Source organism: Carettochelys insculpta, chromosome 15, assembly GCF_033958435.1.
Source record: "Carettochelys insculpta isolate YL-2023 chromosome 15, ASM3395843v1, whole genome shotgun sequence".
Classification (NCBI taxonomy): domain Eukaryota; kingdom Metazoa; phylum Chordata; order Testudines; family Carettochelyidae; genus Carettochelys; species Carettochelys insculpta.
The window spans coordinates 1384787-1411955 of record NC_134151.1 but is presented as its reverse complement, the minus strand read 5'-3'; the positions used below and the strand labels follow the sequence as shown (position 1 = coordinate 1411955).

Below are 27169 nucleotides of genomic sequence, written 5' to 3'. Positions count from 1 at the left end.
CACTGTCTTGGGAAGAACTCATTCAGCGTCAGCCTCCTCAGGGGTCACTTGTTCCTGGGGGTTGGGCTCTCGGCCCCTCCACCTTCTGGGACCGACTCCAGCAGATTCCCAGGAGTAACCCCTCCTCGGGTGTGACACCCCCTCTCGAGGACCACGACCGCAGTTGCTTGGGTTCGGCCGCAGGCCCCTCCGCCTTGGGGAACTGCACCTCACTGCCCTTCAGCACACCTGGGTCTCGCAGGCCCCACTTCTTCCGGGGCCCCGGTCACTTACTGCTGGATGCTCCATCCTCGGGGTGCAGAACATCCCACTTCTGACACCAGTGTGATGGGGTTCTGGGGTCCCCCAAGCTCTGCACCCTGTCCGCAGGCAGGAGAGTCTCTCACTCAGCAGGAAAACAGCAGGTTTATTAGCCGACAGGACACAGCATCATACAGAGGAGTCAGTACAGCAGGCAGAGACAGCCAGTCCAATCCATGTTGGGGAGAGGAGGCCCCGAGGGGCCCCCAGAGCTGGGGCCTGGCCCCCTCCTTTGTCTCTCTCTCTCTCCCAGCCCAGACTAACTGCTTCCAACTCCCAGTTCCAATTCAAACCCCTCAGGCTCCACCTCCTCCTTTGTCTGCAGTACAAAGGTGTTACCTGGTTGTCAGGGTTACCCTCAGCAGGAGCCCCACACCCTCTGTAAGCCCCTCACACACACACAGGTATCCCCCACTCCATCACAGGAGCTGAAAAGGCTGAGACAGGCAAAGGAGTAGCATCCACAGTAACACGTGTTCCCCTGTGCCAGCTGACTGCCACGCAATGCTTACCCTGGCGAGGTGCCCTCTTCCTCCGGAACGCTGCTCCTGACTGCAGGGCCTCCAGCAGGCTGTCCATCACCCCCGTCTCATCACCCTCTATGAGGACAAGAGGAAATAAATGGGGACACGTACTGTGCTCAGTGCAGGTCTGCCACCCCGACTCCTCCCTCCCCACTGCACACGGGCACGGGCACTCACCCACGAGAGAGAGCTGCAGGGCTAGCAATCCTCCCTCCCCCTCGCCTGCGGGGAAGGAGACAAAACGCCCATACCTGCCCCACCCGCGCCTAGTGACGGGGAGCAGGGAGAGAACCATTCCTACTGAGGGGAAGACAGAGAACGGACTCTTCCCCTCCTGTCACACTGGGGGAATTGCCAGGCCCCTGGGCTCCATGCTTCCAGCAGGGGAGGGACCCCAGGCAGGCAGCTCTAAGCACCACCTGGAAGCAATTTAAAGGGGGTAGGGCAGCTGCCCCTGTTGTCAGGGACAGAGAGAGAGGAAATGTCCCTGCGCCCCATACACACGGAAGAGGAAAAGCACCACTTTCCCAAACCCAGCACACACAAGGAAGGTGCTGGCCTCTCTGGAACACCGCGCTCTGCACAGAAGCTGTGGAGACTGCTTAGGAATCCTCCCTCCCCGCAGTGTGGCTGACGGCTAACGGCGCAGGGAATGGGTCACAGGGAAAACACTGAGGCTCCAGTCAGCAGCAAACTACCAGCAGCTGGGGCCTTTGAGAGAAGGGAAAGCTTCGGCGAACGTGCCAGAAAGGCTGAGACAGGAGGGGAGGGCGGAGGCTCTGGCAGCCTCTCTCACCACCTCTGCTTGGCTCACTTGTTTTCTGGTCCTCCGATTTTACAGCCTCCAGTCATTAGTGCCATTCCCTCCACCCTGAGCCCTCCACACACTAGCCAGTGCTCTGACCCACAGGAGACTACGCTGCCCTCTTGCCTTGGCGGGGAGCGTGTCACTGCGTGCACAGAACATGCACCAGCAGAGCCACACGTGGCACTAATGTAACAGAGGCCATGCAGCACCACTGCCTTCTCCTGCCCACCAGGTAGCCTTGGCCCAGGAGCCACACAGCAGATGTGCAGCTCCATCTTCCCCTCCCCCAAAGGGTGCACAGCTCCTGCGGGAGGGAGCCCCAGGCTCTGCTCCCAGGGACAAGCGGTGTTCCGAGAGTGCAGAAAACAGCCCCAGGACTCGTTGGCAGAATGCAGACCCCCCCGCCCCGCCCCGCGGCCATGCAGCGGTAGCTGCAGTTTTAAATAGTAATAGAGAGGGACCCGTGTTAGTCTAGATTCTATCAAAACAAAAGAGCAGGCCCATGCACTTTAAAGACTAACAAAATAATTTAACAGGTGATGAGCTCTTGTGGGACAGACCCACTTCTTCAGACCAGAATTAGTCTAGGGTCTGTCCCACGAAAGCTCATCACCTAATAAATTATTTCGTTGGTCTTTACAGCGCTACTGGATTGGAGTTTTTAAAGGGCTCTAGAAACACAGAGTTCTGAGTGAAGACAAATCTCCTCCCTGAACATCCGGCTGTTCCCCATGCACCAGCAGCTGGGGATTTAGCTGGTGCCAGTAATCCAGTTCAATGCAGGAGCGAGACCCTGTGGGTCTGCCTTTCAGGAGAGCCCAGCAAACGCCCTCACGTTCCCTGCCTCACAGCTGTGTCCAAGGAGGGGAAAGTGAGCTGGGAAAGCCCCTCAGGCGCTCCCTCTGCCCCCTTACAGCCCGGCTGGCCCGGCAGGAGTTAACGATGAACACAGGAGCACTCTGCAAATCTGCTGCCATGACAACAGCTCCGGATGAAACCTAAGTCTATGAAATCACATTAGAACATCTGTCAGCGCTCGAGTGGCGCCAGCCATGCTGCCCACCGTGCCACCTGCTGCCAGAACAACCCACCGCACCTGACCTACATTCCCAACTTGCAGCAGCAGCCAGTGAACACACGGGGGGACACACCCAAAGGAAGCTGCAAATGCCAGGAGAGGCACTACCAGGCGAGGGGCAATCCCGGGGCTTGCGCGGCTGAAGGTCCAACACCACTCAGCCCGACTGGGCTGCATCACTAGCCTGAGCGTGGCACGTACCACCGGCTCAGCGCCTTGGGAAGGGCCCGCAGCGATGGCCGAGCCTCTTCGTCTAGGGCTGGCCGCAGAGCACACTGCTCTCACGCATGACGCCATCCCTGCTAGCGCCTGCTGCCTTGAGCTGCGCGCTCTGGGGAGGAGACCGTGAGAGCCATAGGAAGTCTGCCCACCGCAGCCAGGTGCTGCCTCTCAGCTCCTTTCCCCGCTGCTTCGTGGCCTGGGTATGACCCGGAGATGCTACTGCTGCTCCAGGCCCACTCGATGGGGAGGCTGCATGGCAGCCCAGGAAGCGTGCTGACTGTACCCAGGAGCCTAGGGGAGCTGAGACAGGGCTGCTGCTTTAAATCCACCACAGACTAGACAAGAAGCAAAGTGGAAGATTGGGGAAGCTGCCCGCAGAGCTGACTGCTCCATTCACGTCCAAACGGAGCTAACGTCCACCCTCTAGTTCAGTGGTTCACAGCCTTTCATCCACCGCTGCTCCTGGCCCCCATGGAAACCTAAGAACTCATTGTCTTAGTCACCCCAGCCACAGACTGCACCCTTCTTCCCTGCCACGGCCCTGCCAGCCCCAGGCCCTTGTGGCCTCCAGGATGGACGGGTGAAGCAGGCGGAGTATTCAGCTGGCAGAAAACAGCACTCCAGCCCAGGGCCAAGCCGGCAGGGTGCAGCAGGGACCGCGGTGTGGGAATTTGCTCCCTCGGGAAAGCGAGCACCAGCCAGAGTCAGCACACCTGGGCATTCCACTCAACTCCTTGGTACTGCGGACACAGTAACACGGGTACCACCCTGATACTTGGCTTCAGGTGACAGCTGCTGAGCCAGAAGCTGGGAGGGGATCTATTCCTTGGGGGCAGGGGGCAGAAGTGAGAGGTGAAGGAGGAATTTAAATACATGTCAGGAGCTTGGGGTGCTGGGAAAGGTTCGGCACCCCCCCGTGGGAGCACCGCCTGGGACATGCGCTGTACTAACTGCTGTGCAGGGGTGTACAGAGCCATGCAGCACTAACCACTGCAGTGGGGGCAAAGCTCCTGTGACATGCACGGTGCTAGCTGGGTGGGGATCCCAGACCCCTCAGGGCCTGGGCTATTCACTGGGCCCCTTATCCTTAGCCTGAATTGCGCTCTCTCTCCCTCTCTCTCACACACACACACGATGATGGGCAATGCCTCAGATGTTTGTGGACTCTCTTCCAGCACAACACAGACAGCACAAACTTCTGTTAACAAGCCCCTCCACTCCCAACGGCGGGCTCTCGGGTGACGACTTTAGCCCTGTGCGGGAGCTTTGCTGAACCCTTGGGCCTTGACAGAAAGGCTTGCCCAAGGATCGCCCCCAGCCGGGGGAAAGAAAGGCATTTTGGAGGGTCGAATTACTGCTTACTCATTTCCCACCACCCCTCCTCTGCTGGGGGTGAAGGGGCGAGCAGGACTGACACCAGCAGCAGTGCTAGAAAACCACAGGCAGCCAGCTCCAAGAGCCAGGGGACTCCAAAGGGGACATGATTGAAGGCAGATGTGAAAGGAATGTGCTCTTGTTGAGCAGTGCCTGCTTGGCACAGGCCTCCCCCTTCTGCTATGTGCCAGGGGAGGAGATGGAACTCATTAAATTGTACATTTGCTTATTTTAACAATTCCGTGCTGGAGCTCTCCATGAGATCAAGCTTTAAACGACGGTTCAAGCATTCAGCTGCTGCAGTGCTGCATTCCTGGGCTCCCGCGGCACAGCGGAGCCAGAGCTGACGGCAGGCCAACTCTTGAGCAAAGGGACTATCCACCAGGGAACACTCTTGGGGGAGAACACTAGCACACAGCTTCTCTGGGGAGCCCAGGGGCTGCACAAGAAAACAGCCAAGAAAGAAACCCAGAGATACAAAGAGCCACCAGCTAGTCATCACTGTCCCTCAGCTTCTTTGCGGGGGTGAGGAGAGAAACAAGGTGAGAGCACGACAGCTCTGCAGAGGAAAGTGTTGGCTCCAAGCAAGCAGAAGAGGGAGCTGGGCAGATGCCGCGCTGGGGATCCTTCTCCAAGGAGAGTTAGGCAGTCACTGAATGTGCACTTACAGAGCTCAAAAACTCCCTCCCATCTTTGCTAGGCCCTGGGGAGGGGTCGCTGTCACCAGTACAGGCTCCACCACAGGACTGGCCTGCTTGAAAAGCCAAAGAAGCTGGGAGGGAGGAGGACTGCCCAGGGAGCCCCTTGCAGCATTTTATTGCACACGTTCTCACAGGCAGCAGGAAGGGGCTATGTTTCCAGAAATGAAGCGAGAGGCAGGAAGTCTATGGAAAGGGCAGTAACTGAGTCCATATGCTGTAACAAAGGAGCGTGTCTGGTAGCACACAGCAGACTATGCCTGTTCATGGGGACAGCCCAGGAGCTCCTAGAGACAGGAGCTATTTCTTGGGTTACAGCACTTAACCAAAGTCTTGCACAAGACCCCTGGTTCACAGACAGGCCACCCTTTGTGTGGAGCGAAAGTTTGCTGGGGTTAAGACTGAGAAGGTCACTGAACAGCACATGGCCACTCCAGAGAGTGTCACTCAGCTGCATCTTAGGGGCTGGGACAGGGCTTTCCACAGCTGTGCCAGGCCTAGCAACATACGCCCACTAGCCCATCATTAGATGCTTCGTTAATATCCTCAGGTACCAAGCCATCTAGAAGAGGGCCAAGGAGACAGCTGAGGAAAAACCCACTGCATTCACAGAGGGAAAAAGACCTGGCTGAAGCACCAGCCATTGGACTCAAGGATTTGCTTTAGCATACAAAGACAACGGTGGAGACTCCTTGTTCATCTGGAACCACACAGCCAACAGGTTTGTGGCTGCAGCGAATGGGACGTGCTAAGAAATTAAATTACATCTCTAGGAAATGACTCTCAAGCTGTGGCCCCCAGAGCCCTTCCGGCTGCTTTGCAGTTTGAAGCAGCAGGTTGGGGTGGGGTGGTGCGATGGCGGTGGAAATTATCACACTCGAAGTGATCAGTCATTCCCCTGCTGTACTGCGGCCAGCCCAAGGTGCTCTACTCCAGGGGCACGTGAGCGCTCTGGAGAAGCCCTGCAGTACACAGCGATCTGGAGGTGCACAGCTCAGAGGCCAGGCTGGGGAGAATCTTCCTGCTACAGTGTGAAGTGCAGCAGGGGTCAGCCTGGCCATGGAGCAGAGGAGAAGAGAGAACAGGGCTGGGCAACATTTCCTTCAATCCTTGTCCCTGGGCAGAATTTTTCCATCTGTGTGCAAGTCATCAGCAGACACAACCTGGCTGTGGGCAGCCCTGGAGTCTCTCCAGCGTGGTCACACAAGCCGCCCAGCTTGCAGGGAACAGCCTGCAGGCCACACAGGGCCCACCAAAGCTTTTAATCTGGCCTGTGGTATTACCAGTGCTGCAACGCAGCAGGGCTAAGGCAGGCTCCCAGGCTGCCCTGGCCCCTGCAGCCCCGAGACAGGAAGTCTCTGCACACTGCCCCTGCTGGCAGGCACCACCCTCCACAGACCCCATCGGCTGGGAACGGTGCCTGCGGTCTGCAGCTGCACACAGCTACCTCCCCTCTCCCCGCAGCCATTGCTGGCAGACATACCAGCCACTTTGGGGAGCCATGTGGAGCCAGAGCCAAGTGCATTACTCCTCTCTCACATCTCACAGCCTCCACTACTGCTACAACTTTGCCTTCAGACCAGAGCATATCACCCCAGGGCCTTTAGTACCTGCATTCATGTCTATCAGCTGCTCTCTCTTCTGCTGCTTCTCCAGCCTTTCCTTCTCAGCTTTCTCCTTCGCCAGTTTAGCACGGCGCATCTTCTCCTCTGTCTCGCGTCGCTTCTGGTTCTCCTTGACAGCTTGCTGCAAAGGAGGCAAGCGGCTTGCTGGGAAGCGGCTGATGGTGTGAAGGTTGGCGAGGGGGCAGGGTGGGGGTGGGGGAGGACAAACTGTACAGAGTCGCCTTCCCAGTGAGAAACCATTGCCCAGGCTGGAAAGGTCTGAGCTCAGTGGCTGGAGGAGAACAAGGGTCCCTGCTCACCAGAAACATGTTCCTGAAGTTGTGCAGATCTGTGAAGAACTCTTCGATGGACACTTTCTTGGGGTCAAACAGGAAATACTGGCCCATCTCCCTAAAGAGGTTCTCCATGTGCGCATGCATCAGCTGCAGCTTTTCATACTGCTCCTGAGCATCCTTCACGAAGATGTGAAATCTGAGAGTCAAGGGTTACAGCCAACTGCTCTGTGGAAGCACCAAGGGTGAGGGACAGCTCAAGTAGTATCTACTTAACCCATGAGATTTTCTCTTCTGACAACATAGCAAGCTCCACCTCCAGCCGCAGATCTCCCTGCCTACCACCTGGCTGCACCCCATCAGCTCTGCGCAAGAGGACTTTTTTTTTGAAGTTTCAGTGTTAATGTACAATCCAGGCCTGCAGTTTGCCCAAAACAGTATTTTGAGTCTTGTTTGGTTTTTGTTATATACACGCATTTTTACTAATCTGCATGAACAAACAATTCTTACTAAAACCAAAAAGACAGACCTAGCAACAGTTGTTTTGCCTACACCAGGTGCCCGCAGCTGAAGATGGTCTCCATGCTTATCTAAAAACAAGGTCAAGCGACCAGTCGGGAGGGACAAGGGGTCAGGAGCTGGCAAAACACTAAAAGGCCAGAGAAATGCCTGCCTTTGACGGGAGCACAGCCTCACTCCTCACCCCTCCCATGGGGTACAAAAGGAGCGGGAATGAAAAGCCCAGGCCAATGACCCCCTAAAACAGAGCACGACCTAACCTGTCTGGGGTGGTATGAGTGAGTGTGCTTCTCAGGTACAATGATGTTTGCCGAGGAGAGGGAGTGGGAATACTGGAAACCTCAACTCTGCAGCCTCAGACTTTGGGACATATGCTGCTGGGAGCTAACCCCAGTAACATCCCATGGGTGCACCTTGCTCTTTGTCTATGTGACAAGAAGCAGGGGAGAGGGTGAAGGGAAAGCCCTTCAGCGGGGGTCAGTGCTGTGTTAAGGGGGAGAAAGGTCTAGGTGTGACTATGCACGGTGAGCACTGGACCTCCCGTGGCACACTCCTGCCACGGGTCCCCTCAAAGTGAGACCACGCTGAGCACCAGCGCTGCTCCTTCCCCATGGCCCACGCAACCACAGTGCGGTGGCAGTCCACACACCAGCCTTCCAACCCATGCAGCTCACCGGAACCCCCTCAGCCAGAGCAGCCTTCTGGTCAGCCTGACCAACACTGCCGCCCGACTGCACTGGCGTCCTTCTGTACCCACACGCTGCCTCTACCCCAGGGGTGTAAAGTAACGAGGTAGAAATACTCCGTCACGCCACTCACGTGCATTTCCGCTCCCCTCCCCCAGTGCCTGGACTTTGCCTCAGTAATTTCTGGCATGTAAGTGGCTGTTACAAGAAAACATTGTACTCTTCACTCTACCACCATTTCCAGAGGAGCTAGTTACTCGCTGCTTTCCTCACCCCACTGACACTCGTGCAGCAAGCCAGCATCCTGCTAGGCGCAACGCACAGCCCCTAGTGCCAAGCATCCAGCCAGCATGTGAGGGGTTTTTCACAAAATTACAAAGCAATAAGCACCATGAGTGCCAATGAAGACGACTTTTAAAAGCTGCATCAATATCTCTTTGTTCAGAACCGGTAGCTACGCAGGGGGGGGGCCCAGAGCCTGCACACAGGGGAGAAGCATGGCACCACGGGCTGCTCACCTCCCCCATCCCCGGCCAGGGGAACCTGGTGCTAGAAGCAGCTCACAGGAGGGCTCCCAGCTCACAAAAGGGTGGATTTTGGCCAATAGGAGCAGTGGAGGGTGGTACCTGGGAGTGGTGGGGAGCAAGGAGGCAGGTAAGCACCCCTCCCCGCCATGGCCAGCCCCCTCCATCCCTATCCCTCTTTTGTGGCCCCCTTCCTGCCCAGCTGCCTAGCTCTCCCACTGCATTTTCCCTGGCTCCTGCACCCTCCCTCCTGGCCAGACACCCCACCCCCAGCTCACTCCTGTATCCTCCCACCCTTCCAGACACCCCACCCTCAGCTCACTCCTGCACATCCCTCCCAGCCAGAACTCCATTCCCAGCCTGCTCCAGAGCCCTACCTCCCACCCAGAGTAGGGATATAAAATCCCATTTAATTGGTTAACCAACGGCACAGTAGGTTTCACCAGTGAACTGATGAAATGTGCGGAGGGTGTGGTACTTCAGCTGGGCCACAGTAGGCCCTGTCCATAGCAGTCCCGTGGTGCACCACAGGCAGGGTGCTCCAGCGGGGCCAAAGCAGCCTCGGTCCCAGTCACCCCCAGCAGTTTGCAGGTTCTGTAACAGGACTCCAGTATTTAATCTGATCCCTCTTTAGCTTTATACATAAAGGGTGTGACTACATTTAAATCCCAAATTTGAAATATACATGTAATACATACACATTATATATGCATATTGTGGCAAGGTACCCCCGTGTCTTGCCAGGAGCTCACGCCTCTCCCTCTGGCTGGAGAGTTTAGGCTGCCCCCAGCTCTGTCTGGGACAGCTGGTCCACCCTTTCCCCTAGCCATGGTCAGGGCTCTCAGTCTCGCCCAGGCACTCTCCCATCAACCTACGTCCCCACCTCCACTTTTGCAAATACTGCTGGTCTCTTATCTGTCTTGTCTCTTATCTCACTGGGCACTCCCACCCTGACCGGGATGCCTTTTAAAAGCCCTGCTAGAACACCAGCCAGATCAGCTGGCCCTCAATGACTGCAGTCCCACCCTGCTGCTTTCAACCGAGTGCTTAGTCAGCTCCTTCCCTTCTTCCCCAGGCCAGGGCTGCACCCTGAGCTGCCTTCCCCCCACTCCTACTGTGGTCTGCTGGCTTGACCCTGTTACAGTACATAAATAATGTACATTTTATACAGGTTGAACCTAAACCGGAACACTCTCATCCAGCAACATCCATAATCCACCATGATTTTAGTCAGATGGACAACCGCTTACCATGGATATGGCTGAGTTTCCCGTGGTCCCATAAAGTGTTTCCAGCCATCAGCCCTGGCTGTCAGCGTTCTGTGCTGTTATTCAGCTGTAATTTACCCCAAATGTTTTCCAAGAGCCAGTAAGCAGCAGAAGTGTTCGTAATGTGCTGGACAATATTGACCTGCCGTAGTCTGGCAAATTCTCTCATCCAGCACCGGTCAGGTCCCAAGGGTGCCGGACTAGAGAGGTTCAAGGTGTGTGTGTGTAATATATACATAAAATAAAATAAGTGGTGCCCTATGATAACTCAAGTGGTTAACCACAGATTTCCACAGGACGGCTACTTTTTACTTCTGATACTTGAGTACAATTAAGATGAGACACTGACGCACTACTTACTCAAGTAGCAGTACTTTTAGTCAAGTAACTTTTCTGGGTTGTCTTCCCACCTCTGTACCCAGCACTAACGCCGTGTACTCTCACTCGTGGTAGAGCCCATTTCACATGACACTGGAATGTCCTAGCCTGTGGAAACAACTCCCCAGGACAATGTGATATACCAAGTACTGCCCTCAGCTGAGGTATATGCTGCATGCCAACTGTCACCATGTGGTGCAGACTCCTAAGGCCTGTGGCACGTACCTGTAGACCAGCTTCCAGAAAACCTGCAAAGTTCCAGGGATCTGTGGCGTCCAGCCATGTACCAGGCACATGAGCCCACAAGGCACTGGGGATACCCTTGGACACAGGATCTAAGGACCTGGGAAATAGTGTCAAGTCCCCTGTTGATGGCACAGGGCATCTAACCATGAACCAAGGGTCCACCCAGTCATGCATGAACATGCCTGGTCCCAACACCATGTCAAAGATGTCTTCTTCCACGGGACACACCCGTGTGCTAGGCTCCCCGCAGCCTTGCAGTACACTGGGGAGCCCTTCTGCCCCAGCACATCTCCATGTACAACCTGCTTGTTCTTAGGGGTAAAGGATATGGTCATTTTTTCCACAAATTTGTCCTTCTCATCATTGGCAGCGGGGAAATTCTTGACATCACGCTGTAGGTCTGAAATCTGTTTCCTCATTTGATCCAAATTCTTCTGCAAATTCTCCGCAGATACTGAAAGAGACAAAGGGGGAGTACAATATTCCCAGCACAAATGCAAAAGCCGAGGCCCGGTCCCTAACAGGATTTTAAACACCACGGTATTTGCAACTGCATGGAGAAGAGGCACCATTTCTAGAGCCCTGCAAATCTGCAGAGATCTGCTTTTTACCCATGGATATCTGCAGCTGTGGACCAAGTTTGTTGATCAGATGTGGATATAAACTTTATATCTGCACAGGACTTTAACCATTTCCACTGACACAGTTTAACTCAGCTGACAGCATGACAAGCTCCACCAGTACATTGGTGCTGTGCCAGGACAGACAAGAGTGAAGCTCCCTGGGGCCCAGGCACCAGTTCACACTACAAACCTCATCACCCTGTTCACTCATGGACAGTGTTGGCTCAGGTGTTTGACTTGTTTTCTGCACCCAGTAGATGGAAGAGGTCTCTAGCATTCCACATATGGATCATTTTTCCTCCTCATTCCAGCTGGGCACAAGCAAGGGATGATGGGCCAGATTCTCAGCCCTGCTATGCTGCCTTTGTGCCATTTTTGTAACACAAAGATGCCATGCACAGGCTGTCTGTGAATTCCCCCAGCCTAGAGGTTCCACCCCATCTTCCTTTTCAGTCCCTGGCCTTACGAGATTTTTAGCTGTCAGAACAGTCCCTTTGGGTCACAGGTAGCTTGATGCTATTTGTAGCAGGCTGAACTAGGGCTTGGAATCTATAAAAAAAATACAGCATAAAACTATTTTGTCCCCTTGCTCATAAGGCACAATGCACTTGAGCAACTGGGTGCGTATTTGTATTAGCATTTCTATTGAGTGCACATGTCAGAGGAGAGTTTGAGGGCTGAAGAGGAATATGAGGCTAGTGCGATGGAGAGAGATTGAAAGGTGGGTTAGGGAAAAGCAGAATTGGGAAGGAGGCCAGGACCCTGAGCATCCTCCGGAAAGCTTCCATTCCTGCTCTCTGAAGGAAGGAAATGTGCAGTCTGCAACCTGCTGCTTTCCTCTCTGCACTTCCTCCTTGGACCCTGATCTAACATGGTCAGTCTTTCACACAGGACAAACAACACAGGAGACAACTGGAAGGTTGGACCCTGGGGAGTACAGGGAGCATCCCTCACTACCCAGCCTAGGCCAGCCCGACCCTACTTCGCTGTTGATGTGGAGAGGTCATCTTATCACAGCAACAAACCCACGAAAGGTCATGGCTTCAGACTCAGCAGCAGCCTCTTGGCCTGGTGCCCATTTACACAGAAGACAAGACTGTCTTTGTTCCACATGCTCCAGATCCAACCTCCCACTCCCAGCCACCCCAGAGATAACTCTCTGCTCCCCCAAACTACGATCAATACTGCCATATAACCCTGTATCAAGTTGACAGCACTGTCTGTAACACGCTCCAAGCACACTACAATGGCAAATACCTCGACTGGCCTTTTCCACATGGATGAGCTCATCAGGGAACTTTATTATGTCAGGGTACTTCTGCTCACATTGCTCAGCCAGGAAGTGCAGCAATGTTAACTTCTGATCAGCAGACTTTGTGTCTCGGAGCTGGCAATGAGAAAACGGGCTGTCAGAACAGGGCAGCGCCAAGAGTACTTGGAATTAGCCAGCAGGGCTTTGCTGCCTCAAGCTCAGACACCTGGAGGTTTCTCTGCATGATGAACACGGAGGAAACAATTCCCTGACTTGTCCATGGAATAAAACACTCACCTTGCAGAGGAAACTAATATGGAAGCCAAAGGCCCCAGCATTCCTGGAACCTGCATTCATGTAGTTGCCCACCAGTAAAGTCATCTCTAGCAGGTTGGAAAAGGCCTGACTTTTCTGCACTTCCTCACAGGCTGCTGTTACTGAGACAATCTCAGGCTTGATGTTCTCCACCTGCTCGTTAAATTGCAGCTTGAAGAGGATGGCGTTGAGGCGGGGCCGCAGGCTGGAGACTGAACTAATCTGAGAAGGGAAGGGGACATGAACAGTGTCACGCACGAGGGAAGGGAAAATAAGATGGCCTGAGAAGGGAAGGGGACAGGAAAGGAACCCTACTTCCCAGTGAGGGTAGCTCTATGCAGAGTTGTGCACAATTCCTTGGGAGTCCCAGAATCATGTCATAGCAACTAACCACAGATACTACACACACCTAACTCTCTGCCAAACACAAATAACATTTGATTGTTTCCACTGAAGCTGTAATGCCCACATGCCAAACCATACTCAGTTTTGCTCCATATATGCAACATCTAGGTCTAGACCACAAAGATGAGGAAAAAATGGGAAAGCAACATAGCTCTGCAGAGTGTAAACACAGAGAATTTCACTCACTGGCAGGCACACTGCCCTCCCCTTGTATAACTGCAAGGGCCAGGCAGGCTAAATATTGTTGGTAACTTTTGCACACAAAGTCCATTATTTAAATCCATATCTGGATGGTTATGATGTTAAGGATATTTAAAACAAAAGAAGCAGCAGTAAATGAATGCAATATTTTTAAGAAAGCACAGCTCACACTAAGGGAAATCACCACCAGAAAAACCCACACTGCTGAGTAGCAAAATAAGGAGGTGGTCCCACCGGGAGTGCCCTGCTCAGCAAGCCACATCACAACACATGCAGCTTCCTCAGTTTCTCCTTCACTGCTGCTGAGTACAAATGGCCCTTGCAAGGTTAACTCATTACAAAAGAAAGGCCTATGCACACAAACCGTAATGCAAGGTCCAGCCGCAGTACAGATAATACACCAAGTGCAGACAGAGTCTCTCTCTCTACGCTGAGGCTCCCCGGGGCAGCTCCACCATCTCTCCCCATTCCTTGTCCTGTGCTGAATTTCAGCCCTCTGGCTTCACACAACTCCCTCTGCTGCCCGCCCTGGCCAGGGCGCTCCAGCTCAGCAGGCTGGCCCCTCCACTGGCTTCCTAGAAATACCTTCCTCTTCCCCAGAGGCCCCCTCCAGTCTCCTGACTTGCAGGTAGCTCTCACTCTGCCTGTCCTTGACTGACTCTCACTTAGTGCTCTCAAGCAGCTTTGATTCTCCAGGTCTCCCTCCTACCTCTAGGCCAGGGAGGAGGCTGAGATTCAGCATGTCTCAGGACCTCACAAGGTAACACGAACTCCCAGATAGGGGATGTGCAGGGCAATGCCCTGAACACACTAAGTGGGAGGTGGAGGGACCAGACTGGGAAAAGGGACAACAGGATCACACACAGCAGGCCTGGGGAGAGGGAGGGAAGACTCCACGTATTGTGCCCGTGAGCTCTTGCCCTCTCTGACTCGTCTCTGACGCCAAGGGCAGGGCACTCACCACAAAGCCAAACTGCTCAGGCTCAGCCAGCTCATTGTACTCATCACCCAGCTCTGACAGCATCTTCAGCTGCTCTGGCTCCGGCAGCTGCTTAATCAGGTTCTGAGGGAGAGAAGTGTGTCAGTGACGCCCAGCCATCCGAGTCAGACTCTGGGGCAGGGGCAAGAGCAAGAGAAGGTGGGGCTGACATGACGGGGAGAAAGGCAGCTTTGTCAGCCAGGGGCCTCCTACCCAAGCATGGAGGCACTGCCCTTAGGCAAGACTGACACCCAACAGACCCCAGAGCTGCGAATACAGGGGTCATTGTGCAGGTGTCCCCAGGGCAGGCAAAGATATCGGCCTCCCTGTTTCTCACTCACCTGCACCATAGACTCAGTCAGCACAGACTCATTCACCTCCAGGATCACGTTCTTGATCTCCTCATACGGCATGCGGAAGGAGCCCAGGAAAATTGCTGGAGGGGTCCAAAAAGAAACACAAATCACAGGGCCGGAAGGGACCTCAGGAGGTCATCTAGTCCAGCCCCTGCCACAAGCAGGATCAACCCCCACGAAGTCATCGCAGCCAGGACCTTGTCCAGCCGGGACTTAATCTCAAGGGACGGAGAATCCACCACCTCTCTAGGCAACACATTCTAGTGCTTCACCACCCTCCTGGTGAAGTAGTTTTTCCTAATACCTAACCTACACCTCTCCCTCTTCAACTTCAGACCATTGCTCCTCGTTCTGACATCTGACACCACTGAGAGCAGTTTCTCACCATCCTCTTTAGAGCTCCCTTCAGAAAGTTGAAGGCTGCTGTCAAATCACCCCTCAGTCTTCTCTTCTGTAAACTAAACAAACCCAAATCCCTCAGCCTCTTCTCATAGTTCTTGTGCTCCAGCCCCTTAATCATTCTTGTTGCCCTTCACTGAACCTGCTTTACCACATCCACATCCTTTTGATACTGGGGGGTCCAAAACTGGACACAATATTCCAGATGTGGCCTCACCAGTGCTGAATAGAGGGGAATAACTACTTCTCTAGATCTGCTCCACATGCTCCTCCAATGCACTCTAGTATGCCATTAGCCTTCTTGACTACAAGGGCACGCTGTTTACTCATATCCAGCCTTTCATCCACCATAACCCCTAGGTCCCTTTCCATTGTACTGCTGCTGAGCCAGTTGGTCCCCAGCCTGTAACAATGCTTGGGATTCTTCTGCCCCAGTAGCAGGTGTCTACGCTTTTCCTTGTTGAACCACATCAGATTTCTTTTGGCCCAGTCCTCCAATTTATCCAGGTCACTCTGGATTCTCTCTCTACCCTCCAACGAATTTACCTCTCCCCCTAGTTTTGTGTCACCTGCAAACTTGCTGAGGGTGCAATCCAGTCCCTCATCCAGGTCATTAAAAAAGATGTTGAATAACACTGGCCCCAGAACCAAACAAATCTATCGGGACAGCATTCATCAGGAACTCCAGAGAAACCAAGTCAGTGTCTGGCTCAGTCAGCTCCACCAGGACCTAGGCTCCTAGGCAACTCTCCAACTCTAACATACTCACAGAGATTCTGTGCACCCTTCGAATCCAGCACTTTCAGCTCTTTGACCTTTTTCTTCTGTGTACTCTTCTCCTGTCCACCTTCCTGAACTTGCTTTGCTGCGGGCACAGGAAATGAGGGTGAGTAGAGAGAACAGGAGCCACTGCCCATGTCTTGGATGCATAGCATCTCTCTGCACAGCTGGCTGCCAAATAATATTGCTTGCTGCTCAGATCTCTGGTCAGCCCAAGCTCCACAGAGCACTTCCCAGGCCATTTGCAGAGGACAGAGAAGGAAGGGTAAGGTAGCTGCTGTTCAAGGACAGAGAAGCATCTTTGACTCTCCCAGACAGAGGAGAAATATCCTAGCAATGGGACACTTGATGAAATACACACTGGATGAGCACAAAGACCTCAGGGATGGTTGACAAAACACACCCTGAATCCTTCCTCTCATGCATTGGCACACCCTGACAGAGCTTCTTCTCTCACGTGGAATGGGGATCTTCTAGTCATTACTCCAGGGATTTGCACATTAGGATTCATAGGTCTGAAGAGGCTGGCTCTTGGCCCAACATCCCATCACCTTCTACCACCTCTCCTTCTCAGATATGCAGTAGCTTTCCCAAGGAGTGAGGACTTAGAACGCATGCTATGCAGACCCCTAAAAGCTCACTCCTTTATTAGCTGTATGTGTCATTGTGGGTCAAAGTAATCCCGTGCTGGAAAGACTGCAACCCCCACTAACCCCAGGATCTCCCAAGGGACGGGAGCAGAGGGGACACAGTCCAAGATGATCGGCAGCAACAGAGGGAAGCTGATGGAACGATGCAAAGGGTTTACAACACCCTCAAACCACAGCAGGACTACCAACTCCTCTTAAATATATTCACAGACTCCATTATGATCATCTGGTCTAACCTCCGGTATAGCACAGGGCTAAGCCCTGCTCCCAAATAATTTCTGAATAGAACTTAAGATTTCCATTTATGCCTCTGATGAATGCCTTAATTCTTTTGGCCACAATGTGGACTGGAATCACCTGCTCACCTGATTCCTCCACCCCAACGTTCTCAGAGTCACTGCTTCCCATGCTAGTGTTCCCTGTTCCATAAGCATGTTGTTTGTTCTTACATTTATACATTTGCATTTAGCCACATTAAAATGGATATTATTTGCTTATGTTTGGTTCACTAAGTGATCCAGATTACTCCGTATCTGTGACCTGTCCTCTTTATTATTTACCTCATCCACCATTTGTGTGTCACCTGCATACTTGTAGCAGTGCCGATCGTAAGTTTTCTTTCAAGTTGCTGACAAAAATGTTACATAGCATAGTGCCAAGAAAAGATTCCTGCCAACCCTACTGGGAACATAGCCACTTTATGATAACTCCTTGTTTATAATCACATTTTGAGACTTACCAGTTGTCAATATGTCATGCAGTACTAAGTTGAACACCTTACAAAGTCTATTATAGGAATGCTGTTCTCTTTTTAACTAAAACTTGATATCAACAAAACAAGATATCAAGTCAGTTAGACAAAGGATCTATTTTCCATAACTTCTGTTGATTTGCACGAACCACACTACCTTCCTTTTATTCTTTATTAAGTCCTGTACCAAGCACGCCATTGTCTTGCTGGGCCCTGATGTCAGTCTGACAAGCTTTTAATTACTTGGGTCAACCCACCGATCTTTTTAACATTGGCTCATTAGCTTTCTTCAATAGTGACAGAGAGATAGCCGTGTTAGTCTATATTCTACCAAAAGAAAAAAGCAATCACCTAGCACTTTAAAGACTAACAAAATAATTTATTAGGTGATGAGCTTTTGTGGGACAGACCCACTTCTTCAGATCATAGCCCTACCAGAACAGACTCAATATATCTATGCTTTATATATTGAGTATGTTCTGGTAGGGCTATGATCTGAAGAACTGGGTGTGTCCCACGAAAGCTCATCACCTAATAAATTATTTTGTTAGTCTTTAAAGTGCTATGTGACTGCTTTTTAATTTTGGTAGCTTTCTTCAAGTATTCTAGACCTCCTCCAGTACTGACAGACTTATTGAAAAGTAACATTAATGGCTCAGCAAGCTTCTCAGCCAGCTCTTTTAAAACTCTTCGATGCAATTTATGGGGACCTGCAACTTTTAAAAAGTCTGACTTCAAAAGCTTCTGTTTAACGTGGTCCAGAGATTTAAGTGGAATGGAGTGTTACCACTGTCGTATGATACAACTAAATCTCACCTCTCTCCTAGTATAGAATAGAAATATTTCTTAAGCATTTCTGCTTTTCTTGCTTTAGTATTGATATTTCTGCTATTTCCATCTACTAACTGACCAATAACACCAGCAGGATTCTGTTTGTTCCTGATATATTTGAAAAAATTCCTTCTTTTATTTCCTTAATTCTGCTGGTCACAGGTTGCTCCTAATGTATGTTCCTCTGCTTCTTATATTCATTTTCTATGGGAGGGCAGCCAGGGAAACCCCAGGGGCAGCCAAAAGCACGGTTGGCGTTTCAACAGAGGGCGCTCTGCCCTCTGAGATAGGGTCGATCCCAGAGCTATGCCTGGGGGGAACATGCTGGGAGGAGGGGAAATTATCAACCTCCAATTTATGTTCATTACTATCAACTGTCCCTTTCTTTCATTTGGGATATATTTATAGCTGCCTTCCCTTCCCCTCTAAACCAGGTCACTCATTTAATCAACGCAGCCTTCTTCCTCAATTGTAGCTTTTTTGAGCAGCTACTGCAGCGCTCTTAAATGATTCCTAATTATCATTCACATTTCTTCTGATTGAATTCTTCCTCCCAGCTGGTTTGGCTCACAAAGGTCAGCTCCAACCCCGCTACCTCCCGAGGAGAATGCAAGACAGCATAAGGCTGCAAACACTGGTCTAAGTAACAAACACCTTTTCCTACAATACATTTGGAAGAAGGACCATTAACTGCCAATCATATAACCTCAGAACTGCCATCACTAACCCCAACACCTGGTCTTAATTCACACTGGGACCACACTGCCCAGAGTAACATGGAAGGGAAGAGCTGCATCTCTCTCCTCAGACGCTCCCCTTGGCTTCCCTCCCCCTGCCACATGCTCACGCCCTAGGCTAAAAACAGACAGAGCATCTACTGAAAACAGAGTCACTGACCTAATTTTCTGTGTGTGCACATGCACACGAATGAAGGACACTGCAACCCAAAGAGGCTTAAAGGAAAAGCAGTGAAAATTCCCAGAGATCAGAGAGGCTCTGAGGATGAAGGAAGAGTCCACTCTCTGGTGAAGGATTTCGGGGCAGGTGTCTGCCAACACAAGGAAAGCAAGTGGAAGACCAAACCTCCCTAGGAAAGGGAGAAGAGTCCAACTGCTTGGGATGTTAGGCTAGAACCATCCCAGAGAACAAACTAGCTCTTCGAACAGAGAAGGCAAACAGGAGCGGTGGAAGAGATCTATTGTGTTGTTTCTGACTCAAACAGCACAGTTCCACAAGCAGCACCAGTGTGGATCAAAAGAGGCTGAGCAGCCGACAGAGTGGAAAGGGGGAACAGCGCTTAGGCCCTCAGACAGCACAGTGATGAATGCTCCCTTATGCAGCCCCGAGCAAAACCCTCGGGGAGACAGTAGCTCCTCTATAAACATCCCTTCTTTCCACACAAGGCATTGTGGGTCTGTGGTGAGCTCTGGCAAGTGAGGCACTGAGACACTTCTTCCCCTTATGCTTGGATCCCACAGGGACAGAACACAGCCCCCCGCCCCTCCATGAGACACATCTTCCCCTCCAAGCCTGGACCCCACAGGGAAAGAACACAGTGCCTTCCCCAGGGACCGCTCTTTGCCCAACTAGGAAGAGCCCAGCTCTCTGCTCTGAACCACAGTGCTCAGAGCCCCCACTTCTCTCTGGTGCTCTTGTACAAAATTCAGGTGCAGGCTTCAGTACAAACACAAGGTCATTAGCAGGATCTGGGGAAGATGGGCAGGGTAGCAGGGGAGTAACGCTTTCCAAAGCACAGCTCGCCACCTGGTGTCTGCTCCTAGGCTGAGCAAGGCCCCCTCCCCAGCCCCACTGTACAGCACTTGAGACACACAAGGGGAGGAGCAGGGCATCCAAGATGCACACACACCACAGCTTTCAATAAGAAATCATTGCTTATGCACACTGGCAGGTTTGCATGGGCTCCCACTGCAGCTGGGGAAGACATCCTCACAGAGAACTGCAGGGATAATCATCCATCTCCTCCCCCTCACAGAGAAAGGGCATTAAACCTGGCACCCCAAAATGGATGGAACAGAGCAAATCTGCTCCCCAGGAGCAGCCGGTAACACAGCAGCTGGCATGGGGGGCTTACCCTGACTTTGACTGCTCTGTACTCTGCACCATATGTGTGGGGATAACCCCCATTCCCAGGGTCACAGAGGGGAATTCCCCTCTCCTACATATTGCAGCCGTGTGAGCTCCTTCCCCTGGTATGGCTGTGGCAGCCAGTTGTGCCAGGACTCCAATAGAGGCACTGGGCAGGGTGCGGGGTGGCAAGCCGGGGCTCTCCGGGAAATCAAGCGTAGGGATAATTCAGGCTATGAACTACGCAGGCCCTAGAGTACAGCACAGGGGTTCTACTCTGAGCCCCCTGCACATCCAGCCCCCACCTTCCTGTCTCCCTCAGCCAGGCAGCAAGCAGCCCCTTGCTCTGGCCCTCACACTGTGCCTGGGCAGCCTCGCTGCCTCTGTGAGCAGTGAGTTCAGCGTGTGACAGCCCCAGCCAGCCTCATTCTCCTTCCAGACTCCTCCCTCGCCCAGTCTCTTTATTTTCTGCGTCACAAACACAAAATGGAGACGAGCAAGAAGGAAAACACTCTGGCTAAAATGGCTGAATGCAGCAGGGAAAGCGACTGAGCTCCACGACAGTGCACGAGCCCCCCCTGCCGCTGGCAGAGAGGAGGAGCTGCCTGGCCAGCTTGCTGGCTCTCAAACAATGGGCTCACTTCCCCAGGAATTCTGGCCGGAGATGCTTCCTGCCGGCGGGCTGCAGAAAGCAGCCTGCACTGACGCAGAGTGCAAGCCCTGACAACCCCTGGGGCAGAGCCCTCTGGAACGAGACGTGCTGCATTGCGCACACAGGCTCTGCCCAGGAATAGTTACAACATCACCTGGCCTACTCTGACTCAGTGAAATGGGTTCACATAGCCCTAAGGTTGGGCACCACATGCCCACGTTACACACCCAGTTACTCCAGGCCTCTATGCCCAGGATACGGCATACCCCGACGCACAGTGTGCCGACTAACAGACTCACGTCTAGTCACGCCATTACATTAACCTCGAATGCCCTCTCTCTGAGAGCCCCTCACAGGTCCCAAATACCAACAGGTCACTAATAATCCCCAGCAGCCACCCAGCACTGCAGAGAGGGAACAGAAGCCGTTTTAGAAAGGGTAAGAAAAGCAGATTTACAAGCAGATGCAACCACATTGCACACATCCCAGTACCCATAGCACCACCCGCCCCCTCGCCTTGGCCGTCTGGCCTCCCACCCTGCATCTTTTGGCCTCTCATAGTACCATGTCTAACACAGAAGGAACACCCTCAGGCTCAACTCGCTGTGAAAGGCTCAGTCCTTTCAGGTATTACACACACCGTAGCAACACTTCAGACGGTGCTGTCCCTCCCTCCGCCCCAAACGCCCTGGTATTACAACACTGCCTATTGCATCTGCTTTTGCTGTGCTCCTGGGCAATCTTGCACTGCTGGGTCCACTTCTGGTGCTGAGACACAGGCTCTCCTGCCCTCCGGAGCACAGCTTCCGAGGGGGCAGATGGAGTGAGGCTGGCTCTCAGGAGAGGGTCTGACTGTGGAACACGTCCGTCTTACGTTTGGCCCCTCCCGGCTGGGTGGGAGGGAATCTAGCAACTGTTTCAGTCGGGCCCACGTGGGAGTCATGGCACAGGATAGGGGTGAGAACCCCATGCCTTGCTCCCTCAGTTCTCAAGCCAAAAAGGAGCTTGACTAAAAGCAAACCCAGCTGAATTTCAGCCACACATTCAGTTACAACAGGGACAATGAAGTAGTGGGTAATGCAGTGGCAGGTAACCTGTGGTCGGAGAGCCACGTGTGGCCCATCAGGGTTCTACGTGTCTCCCGACAGACATTTTATTTACTGCTGCTCATGTGCAGGGCTGCCAGACACCACTGGCATTTGTCAGTGCTACTTTCTCTTACCAGTGTTAGTAAAACAACACAAATGTAGAGCAAGGGCCTGTGGCATGAGCTGTGTGCTGACTGCACAGGACACAGACTGTGGGAGCCATGTGCTTCCTCTGCATCCAAAGTGCTGTGGCGGCTCAGTGGGCACACCCTGCAAATACTAGGCACACAAATGCAGCTAATAAAACTAGCCCAGAAGAGCATCCTGCTGACAACAGCTTTGCATCCCACCGAGACAAAGGAGGGCCCCTCGTGCAGCCCACTCACTTGCCAAGTATCAGAGGGGTAGCCGTGTTAGTCTGGATCTGTAGCAGCAACGAAGGGTCCTGTGGCACCTTATAGACTAACAGAAAAGTTTAGAGCATGAGCTTTTGTGAGTTAACAGCTGAAGAAGTGAGTTAACTCACAAAAGCTCATGCTCTAAACTTTTCTGTTAGTCTATAAGGTGCCACAGGACCCTTCATTGCTCACTTGCCAAGGTGGCCGATAGATTCAGAGCATGAACTGCATTTCTGTTCAGTTTCTAATGTTACAAATGCTGGGATGCATGCACTAGGAGTGAATGAGATGCAGGAAATCTTCAAAAGGTTAATTTACTTCTGTACCTCACTGCACCTAAGCAGAAGATGCTTCTAGTGCAGTGTTTCCCAAACAGATTTGCGTACTTCCGTTGGGACTTTGGCCTTACTGGTGTACCCCTTCTCCCAGTTCCGTCCCAGTGCTTATCTCCTGATTGTCAGTAATTGGCTTTCTGCCACATACCCCTTGAAATCCTTTCAAGTACCACCAGCGGTACATGTACCACTTTGGGAAACACTGTGGTAGAGCATCTGCATCCAGCAGCAGGGGGTCTCAATGTAGCACCAGACGTCTGGAGGTCCTGCTTGCAGAGTGCCTCACTTTCACCAAAAGGACACAGTCAAAGCATCAGCACACCAATTCTGCACTCTAATGGGAAAGTGGACGACACAGGACATAGTGCTCAGCCCAGGAAGGAACTCCACATGCAATGAAACACACTGCATGGGCCATTGCTGTGGCAGATGGTGGCTCCTTCCAACCTACGGGACAGCTAAAATAAAGCCAGACCTCTGCAGCCATCCCCATATCCACATAATAGGGGTGGGCAAGATACAGTCCCCAGCTCCCTTCTGCACCCAAACTCCATCCCAGACCGCACGTCCCCTCCACAGAAAAGTGAGGCCCTTGACCACTTTTCAAAATCTTGGCATGGCTCCTCATCAAAAATTGCTGTCCATCCCTGCCATATATCCATCTAGCCAGACTCTCAAACATGGGGCGCAGGGGCGAGGTGGCACTCAATCCCACAGCCATTCAGCTGACTGCCCCAGCCATACGCTAGACATGCATAAGAATCCAAGGGTTTGTGATTCTATGCCTGCAGCAGCAGCGCTCCAGGACAGACACAAAGTGCACTGGCAGGCCCGGGCAGAGGAGAGGGGACGGGACGGGACAGACGTCCAGGATGTTGCAGACTGGGTGCTTTACAGAACGGGTGCACGGAACAGGGAGAGGTGCGCCAGCAGAGCGCTGCTCTTTCTGATGAGATCAGCACCACAGGGAAAACTGCGTTGGGGTGACTCTACCACGCTGGAGGGGCCTGTAACTACAGGCCCACTGCGTATTCCCAGCACGCCCGAGGTGACTCAGCAAGGGAGTGCTGGGAAGCACAAGAAAGAGGTCTGGGTGGGTCCCGGACTGGGAAAGCAGAGTGCTGCAGGGCAGGCAGGAGGGTGTGCACGGTGCCCGCCGTACCCCTGTGCCTCCACAAGACTTCCTCTCAGTCACCTGCACAAAACCTGCCCATTGCTCCTCTCCAGTGGCAACAGGGGAACAAACGCCAAGAAAGCCTGGCGGAGCACAAGATGCCTGTGAGAATGCAGGCAATGAACTCCCCCCCGCCCCCGCCCCCGGCCCCGAGCCTTCACAGAGCAGCAGATGGAGAGATTTCCGATTGTCCTCTCAGATCACACACAGAAAAGGAGACTAATCTTCTGTGTCAAGGTCAGAAGAGACACAAAGGGTCCCTGAAACAGGAACTAGGCTGCTCCTTCCCCATCCTGGCCCGGGGGCTGGAGCATAAAGGAGAAGCCAGATGGGGAAGGCGAGAGGCTTGCCAACACTGCAAAGCCTTTGTTTGCGTAACTCCTGCCTTTCCTCTCTCTGTCTCTGGGGAGGAGGCCAGCTGAAGGAGGGGGAGGAAGGGGGCTGCACCATTGCCTAGGTTACAGATGATCAGATCTCCTCCTCCAATCCAGTTCCTCTGACATCACTGCCAGTAACTGGAGCCAAAGTGGCTCAACTGCGCACATCTGGTGGCTGCAAGGAGCAGTGCAGAGGGTTTAAGGAAAGCATTAGGACGAAGGGAAATGCACTTCCCTAATAACAGAGAGGTGGCTGTGTTAGCCTGTGCTCCAACAAAACAAAGCAGCACAGATGGAGCACTTTAAAGACTAAGAAAATGATTTAGTCGGTGGTGAGCTTTGGTGGGACAGACCCACTTCTTCAGATCAATCTCTTTTCCAATACATGAGACTGATCTGATGAAATGGGTCTGTCCCATGAAAGCTCATCGCCAAATAAATCAGTTAGTCTTTAAAGGGTTACACGTCCCTAAGAGTAGCTCAGACTTCCCAAGCTAATGTGCAGTAGGAGGTGCCCCCAAAAGGCACACGGCTAAGGAACCTCAATGCAGAATAACTCCCAGCAAGGCGTTCACGCAGGCTTCCTCTGGAGCCCCAAACAAGACATGCTCAGTCAAAGCCTTCGAGCTGATGGCCCTGGTTACCCCAACACCGAAGCCAGTTTCGCTCTTAGTGCTATGGAGCTGGGTCACCCCAGTCCCTACAGGCTGTCCCATACCTGCGCCTGAAATTCAAATAACGCAGGCAGTTTTGCTCACTGCAGTAAGGGACTACCCGGTAGTGTGAGTGGGGCCTGCAGGCGGCACTGAGGAGGAGCAGGGAGGAGTGCCCATCCCCGGGGCCCACAAATCTAGAGCATGTGCGACTTGACTGCATTCTGCAGGTGGGAGCTTCTGCTATGACCAGCTTCCCTAGAGACAGGAAGGGTGAGGGTTTAGTAATTACTGGGAACACATGGACTGGGGTCATGGACCTACCCCGCTCCCAACTTCCCTCCTCTACACTGTGCCTTGTACCCCAAGAAAGCATAGCCTTTATTGCTGCATGTGGCTGTACCACTGCACCGGAGCTCAGTGTCTGGACTGGTGGCAATGAGAGGTGACCTGTGATGTTACAAGGAGTGCTCTCCTGGGCAGGCCCTGAGCGCCAGGCCTAGATTCAGTGTGAAGGCTGGGTGTTAACAGCACTGCAAGGGACTGTGAGGGTGCTTGATAACTGGGCATGAGATGAAAGTACTCTGTGTGGGGGCGTGTGCTCATATAGGATGATAGCGCCCCGGGGCCGCCACCTCTCTCATCTCTGTTGCATCTGGCCTGAGGACACAGGAAGCACTAGTGCTGCATCCCTGGATGGTGCTTTGGTGGGGACCACCCTGCGTCCCCAGCAAGAGCAGACTACAGTCTGCTGAAATGAAGCCTCATCTAACAACAGTTCCCAGCACCAGTGGCTTGAAATAAAGCCTTCCAAACAGGAGAATCCCCACTGGGGTATCTCTGTGCGAAAACACACCTGTAATTCTCTGCTGCTTGGAACAATGGCGAGGTCTTATGACACAGGGTTCAGCCATTTCACCACTGTATTGATTAACTCCACCATCAGAGGGTGACAAATCGTTTTCCTAGCAGGCAATCCAGATGTTTGGAGACTAACACCAAGGCTAAGGGATGTCCCATGACCTAAGTGAAATTGACAAAATTCTGTCCATTTTACTGCTGCTACTCAGAGCCCTCTGTACAGCAGTGAAAGTGACGAGACAACACCTCTGTTATCCTGTAGCTGCCTGGGGAAGCCATAGGCAACAGAGACTGGAAACGGAGGACTCCCCAGCAACCACCCCAGAAGGGTGGACCATGTAATCGGAGGCTGACGTGGTGAAGGCTTTGGGGCTTGTCTACACTAGATGGTGGATCAACACAGCAGCAATCCACTAGCTGATGATTTATTCAACTGCTTAGTGGCGATAAACTGACTGCTGAGGGCCCTCTCCTTGACACCACTGGCAGGGAGTTCTACCCCACAGGATTCACAGGCAGAGTTCTATCTTCTAACATCTCCTGAGCCAGAGCTGCCCACGTAAAAGACTTGTGAGCAGTAGAGATTGGCACTGATGCCATCCATGCACTCGTACCTGAGGATGGCACTGTCCTGGCATGTTCGAGTATGTGCAGCTCTCTAGGTTTACTATGTTTGCAATCCTTGTGCTCAGAGCAACCAAGTGTAAACATAGCGTGGCCATCTGGATCCAGACATGGGGCAACAACTTCTAAAGCACCTAAAATGACTTAGAAACCTGAAACCCATTTTCCAAAGTAACTTAGGCCCCACTGAATTTGAGTGAAACATGGGTTCCTTTGGACATTTTCTCTGCTTTGTCTATGGATTACACCTGTCTGGGAACAGCAGCTCAGGGCATGCAGGGATTGCTGTTCACGTGGCAGATACCATCTGAGCTCAACGGGCAGCATAAGGATGTTGGTGTGGTTAGTATGGTCTGGGTCAGGATGCCTAGAGCCACAGGCAACAGCTTTCGCTAGGTTACCATGCTCCTGTAGCAGGTATTACCTGGGAGCGTAACCAAGAAGAAGGGCAACTGTTGTCCACATGCCTGGAGCATCCAAGTGTCAGGGGAGGCTGCAGGAGGTGTGAAGGGGACTTTGATCTGGGGTATTGTGCTCAGGAAAGCAGCACTGCCCATGTGCCTGGAGCTGTAAGACCACGTAGCCCAGCAGGGCACAGACAGGGTGTGCGGGGAACATTGAATGTGTGGTTGGCACTATGTGGGTGGCAGGAGCTGCTAGCTCAGTGGCAGCGTGATTGCATGAGGCTCCACATCAGCACAGCAAAGACCCTGTAACGGTGAAAAGTGTCTGTAAGAGCTGTCTCAGCAGGCTGAGTGGGTGCATCACGGTGCTGCCATCTCAGTGTTTCACCTTCTCACCCCATGATGCTGTTGTGGGGAGCACAGGCAGGCATTCAAGACCCTGAAAAATGATTTC

General features: G+C 52.7%; 1 protein-coding gene across 3 annotated transcripts in view; it reads right to left on the bottom strand.

Annotated features, from left to right (window-relative positions):
- Positions 1-27169, bottom strand: part of DIAPH1 (diaphanous related formin 1) — a 128329-nt gene that overhangs the window by 8768 nt on the left and 92392 nt on the right. For all 3 annotated transcript variants that reach the window (XM_075009907.1, XM_075009906.1, XM_075009908.1), the window contains exons 18-26: positions 15822-15917; positions 14639-14733; positions 14280-14381; positions 12695-12934; positions 12403-12532; positions 10853-10976; positions 6929-7094; positions 6615-6750; positions 813-899 (exon numbers count right to left, since the gene is read on the bottom strand). In XM_075009907.1, the coding sequence (XP_074866008.1) occupies positions 813-899; positions 6615-6750; positions 6929-7094; positions 10853-10976; positions 12403-12532; positions 12695-12934; positions 14280-14381; positions 14639-14733; positions 15822-15917 (1176 nt within the window). The remainder of the gene's footprint in view (positions 1-812; positions 900-6614; positions 6751-6928; positions 7095-10852; positions 10977-12402; positions 12533-12694; positions 12935-14279; positions 14382-14638; positions 14734-15821; positions 15918-27169) is intronic.